This window comes from Notothenia rossii (assembly GCF_949606895.1).
Source record: "Notothenia rossii genome assembly, chromosome: 2".
NCBI classification, from domain to species: Eukaryota; Metazoa; Chordata; class Actinopteri; order Perciformes; family Nototheniidae; genus Notothenia; species Notothenia rossii.
This window is the reverse complement of record NC_136904.1, coordinates 89,774,474-89,785,207: the sequence shown is the minus strand read 5'-3', so window position 1 is coordinate 89,785,207 and position 10,734 is coordinate 89,774,474. Positions and strand designations below refer to the sequence as shown.

Below are 10,734 nucleotides of genomic sequence, written 5' to 3'. Positions count from 1 at the left end.
AAAGCAAGCGTATTAATGCCTGAACATATTCTACAACTACTAGGTTCAAGGTTCTTTATTGTGTCATACGAACATAGCTACAGAGTAGTTATGTCGATGAAAATCTTAGGTCACAGGCTTCTCCAACAGTGCAACACAATAACACAGATAAACAGAAAAATATAGTGCAAGTAAATAGTAAATACAAAAGACAAATAGTTTAAAATAGTGAAATAGTGCAATAAGAGTCTATATGCAAGTTATTGGAATGATATATTAGATAAGTAGATACATAATTACTAAGTAGCAGATGAATGTTATGGATGTTGTTTCAGCAGTTCAGGAGTTGAACAGTCTTATTGCCTGTGGGATGAAACTGTCCCTGAGTCTGGTGGTTTTAGTCCGGATGCCAAACGGCAGCAGACAGAACAGTTTGTTGCTGGGGTGATGGGGGTCTTTTATAATCCAGAGGGATTTCCTCCTGAGCCGCTGGGAGTAAAGGTCCTCCATGGATGGCAGCTCCGTCCTGGTGATGTTCTGTGCAGTTTTCACCCCCCTCTGTAAAGCCTTACGATTGAGGGTGGTGCGGCTGCCGTACCAGGCCGTGATGCAGCCAGTCAGGATACTATGCCATAAACAAAGAGTTTTACTGCTTATTGACAGTAAATAAACACTTTGCTCAGATGGTGGCACAAGAAGAGATATTCTTCTTTAATAACACTTTAAAAAATGGTCTATTCTCATGCGCAAAAAAATCCGCCTTTCTGTATCCGAATATGTTGTAAAGTTAGTTCTGACTAATTTGCTAGTTACCCTGAGTAGGCTTTATCTGTTGGACGTTTTATATCCGGAAAGATATTGTGAACTGGACCATTGGAGTCATTTGAAACTGTTAACACTTGTAGCTTTAAGTTTTGTTAGATATGAATAAACCAAATCATTATTATTATGAGCATAAGTGTTGCCTTATTTTCTGTTTCCCACGCTTAATAATGACCACTTCTAATATTTGTGTGTAATCATGTAAGAGTCTATATTAATATATGCGTGACCCTAACATTAATACACTAGAATATACATTTTGTATTTATTGTAGTTTTAAATATTTAAGACTAAGTGCTTGTTTATGAGATTACATTGTGTTAAATTGAAAACAAGTGTGTTATTTTCCTGTTTTATTTTGTCTGCCAATCACATCCCTACAGATACAGAAAGAATCAACACTGATCAACAATGGGCGTAGACTATTAACTCCCTACAGATACAGAAAGCATCAACACTGATCAACAATGGGCGTATACTATTAACTCACTCGTCTGTTACTGACAACAGTAGACAACATATTCAAACACGGTTTAAGCTTATTAAAACATATATCTATTTCCCCATGTTTACACATATGTTCAGCTTCTTAACCCTGTATGACTACACTGACAATATCCCATTTAAAACAGACAGAAGATGGGTCAAAGAGCTCAGCGCTGATTGTGTTGCAGCTGTTGCTGGAAGCTGCAGGTTTCTGTTAACCCTTTATCCCAGCGGACAAACAGGAGACTCCTGTAGGGTCTCTGCTGACTGCAGGACTACAATAACAACACGGGCTAACGTATAAAAACATGGACTCCCTTTGGTGGTCAAAGCACAGAAGGAAGTTTGACCAACATCAGCTGCCATCATGGGAAAGGTTTGTATCCAGATTTGCTTTACACATAAAGATAGGACTGGCTGATAATTCAATATGATAGTTGATTGTCTTTCAATGGAAGTGAGGCATTTGAGATATTGTGATATACAATTGTGATGTACACATTTATAATAAAAAGCAGGCACTTGCTAAAATGTTTTAGAAACTCTGGTGTGAATTAACGGAGGGAATATATATTTTAACATCGTTCTTTGGTTTTGTTTCACTCCAATGCAATTAACAAACGCTGTATACATGGATAAATATTTATATACATTTCCCTATAATTTGACTTGAAACAGTTATGTTAACTTTGAACTAAAAATCGTAACTAAACGAGAACATTATTCGCGTATTTGTCAAGTATATAATTTACACAGGAGTATACAAACAAGCCATAACTACTGTATACACTGAAAAACCAGAAACATTTACTTTAATTAAATGTATTATGTCAACAAGTTCCACTTCCACAGCGAATAGTATTACATTTAACCTAATATTTATTATTTAAACCTAATATTATTGCTTCTAACTAACCTAATACAATTATGTGGAATTTGTTGAAATAATACCTTTAATTAAAGTCAACGTTTCAGTTTTGTGTGTGTATAGATCGCCGTGATTGACTAAATATGAGAAATGTACTCAATGTGATGTTTTTTGCTCCTTCAGATCATCTTCTACGAGGACAGGAACTTTGGAGGCCAGCACCATGAGTGCATGAGCGACTGCTCCGACCTGCACTCCAGGTTCGAGCAGTGCCGCTCCATCAGGGTGGAGAGCGGCATGTTCATGATCTACGACCGCCCGGGCTTCATGGGGACTCAGTTCTACATGAAGAGGGGAGAGTACTCCGACTACATGGGCATGACTGGAATGAATGACTGTGTCAGGTCCTGTCGCATGATCCCCATGGTGAGGGCTTTTGTAAAATAACATACTTGTATTATCAATTAGCCAGTATTACCAAAGCTTTGATCATTTGCCAGATCTAGACATTTGGAATGGTACTGTTAAGTTCCTAAAAATGTTGAACAAATGTAAGAATAACATGTTTTTTTTTTAGAAAAAGTTAAGATAAGTTATTGATTATTGTGTAAGTCTGATTCTCTCATGTTGTGGCAGGCAGAGACAAACTGTCCTGCAAGAATACAGCTTTCTTTAATTTCCCCTCATAATATATATATTTTTCATTTTCAAATAATTGAGGATGCCTTTTAAAGAATGTTGGGAAGTATTGTTTCCATACAGGTTTGAATTCGGAGCATTGTTTTAGGAAGTGCTGCTCTGTTTCCACAGCGGTTCTAATATGTGTTCTCAAAATAGTAGATAATGCTGACATCCGATATTTTCGAAATGACACTCTCTTGTCGGGAAAGTGTATACGTTAGCAGCCTGTTAGCTTAGCTTAGAATAAAGACTAGAAAGCAGGGGGGAAACAGCTGGCCTGGCAACTTACGAAGGAAACAAAATCTGCCTACCAGCACCAGCGTCAGTAATAAGTAATTTGAACGTTCTTCATTTTAATTCTCTTTTGAGGTTTCACTAACCTTCGGACAGAGCCAGGCCAACTGTAATGCCGAACCTCTATGCTCAGCTAAGCTACCTAGCTGCTCTTGCTAAATATTAGTTCTTTAAAATATATTCATGTTTGGTTTCAATCTTCTCATCTATGTCTTGGCAACCCAAATAAGCATGTTTCCGAAAATATCAAACTATTCCTTTAAACAAAACGCTTTAGACAGTATTTTAAAAAATGTGAAACCTCTGTGACTTTTGTTGAGATGTGATCATTTGACTTTCCCTCTGCAGCACAACGGCAGCTACAAGATGAGGCTGTACGAGCATTTCAACATGGGAGGTCAGATGATGGAGCTGACAGACAACTGCCCCAACCTCAATGAGCGTTTCCGCATGTCCAACGTCAACTCCTGCAACGTGATGGACGGCCACTGGCTCATGTACGAGCAGCCCAACTACAGGGGACATCACTACTATATGAGGCCCGGCCAGTACAAGAGCTTCAACGAATGGAGCGGCAACAACTCCAGGATCGGCTCCATCAGGCGTCTCATGGATCTCTAAAGACAGAAACACAGTTCTTGTCAAATGTCTGCTCTTTGCCCTGTTTCACACGCTGAATAAAATGGCGTCACTGCTCAATTGTATTCCGTTTTTTTCTTGCTCTCTGCATTTGGAGGGCATGTTTTCCTCCGAGGATGTGAAGGGGTCATGGCCTGACATCCTGACTCTCATCAGAGGCCTGAATAAAATCCTGCAAGCGCTGACACTTACAACCGAGACTCAAGCGTAATCTATTGTTGAGCTTAAAGAAAGTCTGCTTCTCTCAGTGTGCTCTTCGTTGACACTAAATGAAATAATTTAAAAATACATTACAAAATTGAATCTTGCCTTTAGACAATCTTACGACAAGGTCCATTGATTAGCTGTTAAAACACATCACATGATCTCCATCAGCCAATAGTTTGCAGTTGTTGTGGAAAAACAAGATCAAACTTTTAACCTTAAGAAATCCTTTTAGTGCTGAGAAAAAAAATACCTTTCAAAGTGATTTTTTTCTGGGTGAATGTCTTGTGATATGATCAAAAGCTCCAGAATAGCTACTAAATGAACATTTTGGTGTGATTGGTTAATCTATATCTGCTTTAACATCTGATTAACTAATACAGAGTATGCTACAAACTAATACAAGGGTATTTCTTGTTCACATTTGAGATTTAAAACGTTCTGTTAAAGCAGTGTGCAGTTATTGCTTTTGGTGTCCACCAGAGGGCAGTGGTGGAAAGTTGAAATTATATAAACCCAAAAATCAAACTCACGTGCCTTTAAAATAAAACAAACAGGAAATCTCAAGTGAGGAATAACATTTTCCAATATAATCATCTTTAGATACAGCTTACAAAGGATATGTACTTATAGGGTCATAGTAAACAAATAAACAGGATCTATAAATAATATTGTTATCTATTAATATTCAGTTTCACAACTTCTTGAAAATAAGAGAAAAAGCGATGTCGTGTGAGCTTAAACACTGTTGGTTAAACTTAACTTTGGAGAAAGTGTTGATAATAAAGCAGCAAAAGATCCAAAGATGTGGAAATGTAATCATCCACTTAATTATATATTCATCGAGCTAATTAGGTGATAAAAAAGAAAATATGTGCGTACCAATAAATCTCTCCACGAGCACCTCTGCATAAACTAGAGGATAAAATACGAATATATATAAAAAATCCACCCATTCAGGACTGTTTCATTTGAAAAAGCTCATGCCACCACACGTTACCAAACAGCTCTTACCTGTACAACCATCACTCCTAAACATCTCTTCAGGGTAACACCGTGACAAAAATGACAAAGATTTCTGGCTATTACAATATGAATGACACGTGCAGAGTCTGCGTTTTGCTTTCACTATATATGTGAAAGGTGGGAGTCTTCAAAGAGCTGCACGGATCACACGGTGAAGGCATGGCGCAAGGCAACCAGGGCATCATGGGGAAGGTAAACAGAACTCTATAGGAATAGGAAGGGGGACAGAACACCGTTTTTTACCTATAGGACTGGAACATGCTTTTATTTTTGAATGTCCAATTAAGCCTCAAGGCTGTTTTTGAGCTTCATAACCGTGTTCTTTCCCTTTAAAGTAGGAGAAAGTGGATACATTATGTGAAAAAAGGCTTTTTTTGTGAAGTAAAGGCATCCAGGCTTTCCTTTTCAAGCCTTAACCTTCATTAATAGGATTCTTTCAAGACAAAATATGAGGAATCAGATGGAAATATTGTGAGAAAAAGGCTTTTATTGTGAATTTTACGAAACAGGCCTCAAGGCTTTTATTTGAAGTCTTGAGCTTCCTTTCTTTCTTCTTTCAGATTAAATAAGGAGAAAGTGGGTTAAAGCATGTGAGGAACATGCTTATATTGTAAAGTAAACTAAGTGAAAACAGGCCCCAAGGCTTTTCTTTTTAAGTCTTCAGCTTCATAGTAATACAAGAAAAATGGAATTCGAAATACCCAGAACTAATTCGCTCTTGATCTTAAGTTTTACGGCATGATCATTTACAAATATGCCCAGAAATCTATTTCTAAACAAAAGCACAATATTTTCCACTTCTAGATCGTCTTCTATGAGGAAAGGAACTTCTGTGGGCGACAGTTTGAGTGCAACCAGGACTGTGCCGACCTGAGGTGCGTTCTCAAACAATGCAGCTCCATCCAAGTGGAGAGCGGCTGCTTCATGATCTACGACCAGCCCAACTTCAGCGGGAACCAGTACTGCCTGAAGAAAGGAGAGTATCCCGACTGCCAACACTGGATGGGCACCGACTCTGTCTTCTCTTGTCGACTCATCTCAATGGTGAGCAAATGTTTTGGGGGGTTTGTAACACACACCAGGTTTATATTGAGCTATATAGTTCTATTGAAATATGGATATTGAGATGATTTGTAGGAGATTCTGTTAAGAACACTTAGGAGGTAGGACCCAATTGCACGACATGGGAGACAGAGGTAAAGTATTGGTAAGATACTTTATTTTCTTCAATAAACATGATGAACAAAAAAAAGGTTTCTAACTAATCTCAGAATTGAGGTGACAAAATGATAATCGCTCACGTGGTGAGGAACAAACTTTTCTAAAGTACAAAAGAGCATAGACCTGACCAAGGCAAAAGACAAGCGCAAAGATTTGACCATGGCAATAGACAAAAACGAACTGAGACTGAACACTGGGAGACAGGGGAATTTAAACACAGGGTAACAAGACACAGGTGGGAACAATCAGGGGCGGGGCTGACGCTGATGAGGGCAGGAGACACAGAAGACAGGTGAAAACAATCAGGAAATTAGACACACCAGGGAAAACTAACGACAGACAGGAAAACACAGGGAAAAGACCAGACAATACACAGGGATGAAAACATGACAAGGAGAACAGCAAAACACCCACTACCGGACACACAAAACTAAAAACGTGACACAACACAAGAATCGTGATAGATTCTCTTCTCCGAACAGAACAATTCAAGTGTTATATCCAAATGTTAGGTTTAGGGTACATTTTCATCCACTGTGTTTATGTGAATTCAAGGATCATTTGTGCTCACCAAGAATACACTGACCAAGAAACATTAGTGTATTCCTGTACTTCTTATAAGAAATTAGCATCAGGAGTAATGAAAACTGCAGCAAACAAAATGTGTGTATTACTTTTTTTCTGGCAGGTTAAAAATGTGCCTTAAGCACTTTGTTTTAGTTGGACTTTTATTGCCAAATGTCATGGCATCCATCTTAAAGTGTCACTACTGTATATTCAAATGCAAATCACAAATGTTAACCTTATGGTGGAGCTAAAAGTCACTTTGATCAGAATCAGAATCAGAATACCTTTTATTAGTCCCACAAAGGGGACATTTGCATCGTTACAGCAGGAAAGAGCCACAGACAGCTTAACATGTTAAAAAAAGTACTAAGTTATGATATAATAAAAAATATAATAAAAAAATAAAAGTAAAAAAAAAACTTTTCAAAATACAAATCCTGTAACAGTTCTTAGGGTTTAGCAGCCAGGTATAAATTACACAGTTATTAATGGCATATGTATATAATGTATATATAGCACATAGTTTGATGGTATTTAACAGCAGCAAGTTACACAATTTACAAAATACAAAAAAAACACACCTTGTAAGTGGTTCTAAGGATTTAGCAGCCAGGTATAAATTACACAGTTATTAACGGCATATTGCACATAGCACATATTGCACAAAGTTGATTGGTATTTAGCAGCAAGGGGTGATATAGTCTGTGTTGTGCTGTGTGTAGGGGAGGGGATACATGAAAGACTGTACTATTTCAGTCTAGACACCAACCAAACCACATTAGTAAGGTCTTTTAGAGAGAGCAAGACCTACATCAAGGCTTTCTCTATGAGTAAAAATAATAAGTGTATCCGCCCATTGATTCGAACTCGCTCCAAAATGTAATGGCTTTCATCTTCCACAAGGTGTTTTTGTAATCCTGCTCCAAAGCTAATGCTCACATCTAGGTGCATACAGTACACTTTAAGATTATTAACAACTCATTGTATTCTTTCTTAATATTTCTTCATATAAAATGGCATGTTATCATTAAAGATACAATATAGGTGACACAAAGGATAACATTTATTGACATATAAATGTTATTTTGGTTTCTACATGTTTCCTTTATCCAATTTAAACTAGGATGCCGGGGCGTTCAGCATGCGCCTGTACCAGAGGATCGAGTTCGGAGGTCAGATGATGGACCTGGCGGACGACTGTCCCAGCGTCCATGAACGCTTTCACTTGAACGACATCTTCTCCTGCAACGTGACCAATGGAAACTGGCTGTTCTACGAGCACCCAGACTTCCAGGGCAGGATGTACCTGATAAGACGCGGAGAGTACATGAGGTTCAGCGAGTGGGGAGGCAGGAGCGCCCGAGTCGGCTCCATCAGACGCATCCTGGACTACTGATCTGCTTTAGAGCATCCAAGAGCTGCATTGAGGTTTTGGAAATGCTTCATGCTCAGATAAAGACAATATACATTATGTGACTCTCACTTGGACCTTTTTCTGTAATATTTTGTCATTCATCTTGAAGGATAAGACAATATCCTAAAAAATTTTGTTTAATTATTAAAAGGGATTAGAAATGGAGTCAATGAAAAGCACAGACAACAAAATGTTCATGACTTGTACTCACCATGGTAATAAAGCATTTGCAAAATGGAGTCTTCATATTCGCTTCAGTTGTGAGCAGGACCTCAAACATTTGAAAACATGGCATTAGTTTCAAGTTTCAAGATTCAAAGGCTTTAAGAAGCCTTCAGGTAGTGAGAGTGAAGTACTATGTATTGTATCACAGAAAATACTGTACATTTGCCCATGTCCATTAAAAAACATACTGACCTGATAGATTGTTCTGACCATCACGTGTCCGCAACATTTCATATCAGTTTAATCCTGCTGATGCTGTACAGTACACAGTCTATTGTACGGTGGTCCTTTCTGGAGGGAAATAGTGATGAACATGGAGGAAAGAACAATAACTCATCGCACACCAAGAATAATCTATACACAAACAGATTTTTCCCACCCACCCGCACCCCTGATACATCAACGCTGTGAGGGATATATTGAAATGACAATGCTTTATGCTGTGCAATCACACAGCCGGCCTTTCTTTCTTTTTTTATAAAGCATAGTGGCTTGGCTGAGGGTCATCGTTGACCGCAGTCTGATACCAACATAACCATGGGAAAGGTAAGGAACTATGGTTTTATCCACACTGTATTTTACCCATTACATTCCATCCAAAGCTTTGCATTAAAAAAATGAAACTATCGGTGCATGTGCAATTATTGCTTTTTGCAGATCATATTTTACGAGGACAGGAACTTCCAGGGGCGCTCTCATGAGTGCAGCAGCGACAGTGCCGAACTCCACTCCTACTTCAACAGATGCAACTCCATCAGGGTGGAGAGCGGCTGCTTCATGATCTATGAGAGGCCCAACTACACGGGCAACCAGTACTACCTGAGGAGAGGAGAGTACTCTGACAACCAGCGTGCCATTGGCCTCAACGACTGTGTCAGGTCTTGCCGTATGATCCCCCAGGTAAGTCAGAAATAAAAAAATATCCCTAATGGACCAATTTTATGGTCTTTATTCCATTGATGGGCTATTTTCTAGCTCTTAAAGGCTTGTAATGTCAGTAGTGATGTACCTGACTGGGATTACACACCTAAAATATCTCTGGATACCAATGGGATTTATTATAATGCTGCTTAGTAACAATGTTTTCCATCCATTCCCAGCACCGTGGCTCCTACAAGATGAGGCTCTACGAACGCTCCGACATGTCCGGTCAGATGCACGAAATGTTGGACGATTGCCCAAACATCCAGGACCGCCTCAGCATGTCCGACTTCAACTCCTGTAACGTGATGGAAGGCCACTGGCTGCTGTACGACCAGCCCAACTACAAGGGCAGGGCGTACTACATGAAGCCCGGGGAGTACAGGAGGTTCAGCGACTGGGGAGGCGTCAGCCCCAAAGTCGGCTCCATCAGAAGAATCAGCGACTTGAACTGAAGCCATGCCTTAATTCAACGCATCTTTCCCCAAGTCTGTGTTTCCCAATAAACTTCAACAGCTTCATAAACATTCATGCTTCTCTTGTGTTTATTAGCCAGTTGTCAGCTTTGGTTTTGTGCTTCACAATTGGTCATTGAATTAGTTGAACACTTTTTTGTAGGATTTCTAAATACAATTGATTGTTCCCAAACTTAGACTGCCATACCAAACAATCCATGAGTTGCCCTCTCCCAATTTGAGCCCCCCAAAACTGGTGGGTACACTGGCAGACCATATCCACATGTTTGGTGTTAAAGCTTAAGCTGAATATAGAGAGACACAGCACACACACACTGGTATAATAAAATTAGCTGAATATCACAAATGCAATGATTGAGATTAAGACATACACCTCAAACATCATGATGGATTTGGTGAAGAATGACACACACTGTCTCAAAGTATTGTAGAACATAATATTCCAAGCACAATTTATAAATGCACAGCATGAAACCAATTACAAGCTAAATCTTAAATGTTTCCAAATAATAATAATGAATTATTATGATTCTGATTCTGATGATCATAATTGTTATATCGTATAGCTACTGGAACTTTATTATTTCTTAAAATATACTTATAAATGATCAGAAAAGATAGGTATTCTGTTAACATTCATAATATTTAGAAAAACTATTACTGACAGTTAAAGAACAACACCTTATGAAATGTTTTTCTTTCTATACACCAAAGAGAGTTTGTTACAGTATATATCACCATAAATAATGTACTTTATTCACTTAATAATATCAAACATTGATTTTAAACATGAATATCCAAGTAAATAACATTTAAAAAATAAATATGCACGTCGATTTGAAAATGTTCATAACTAATACTGCGTCACAGGTGTGTATTTACTTAAGCTATGAAACAGAAGATTTTCTACA

The 10,734-nt window shown here is 38.4% G+C and overlaps 2 protein-coding genes across 2 annotated transcripts; both read left to right on the top strand.

Moving 5' to 3' along the window:
* Positions 1 to 2,458: 2,458 nt before the first annotated feature.
* LOC307029353 (gamma-crystallin 2-like) lies at positions 2,459 to 9,802 on the top strand (the record flags this gene model as incomplete). The annotated part of the gene is made up of 3 exons (XM_079665262.1): positions 2,459 to 2,581; positions 9,084 to 9,326; positions 9,527 to 9,802. 3 exons carry the CDS (start codon positions 2,459 to 2,461, stop codon positions 9,800 to 9,802), a joined length of 642 nt encoding a protein of 213 aa, XP_079521388.1.
* On the top strand, positions 5,156 to 8,264 carry LOC307029356 (gamma-crystallin S-1-like). The gene is made up of 3 exons (XM_079665276.1): positions 5,156 to 5,191; positions 5,804 to 6,043; positions 7,911 to 8,264. Exons 1-3 carry the CDS (start codon positions 5,159 to 5,161, stop codon positions 8,181 to 8,183), a joined length of 546 nt encoding a protein of 181 aa, XP_079521402.1. The 5' UTR covers positions 5,156 to 5,158; the 3' UTR covers positions 8,184 to 8,264.
* Positions 9,803 to 10,734: the final 932 nt, after the last annotated feature.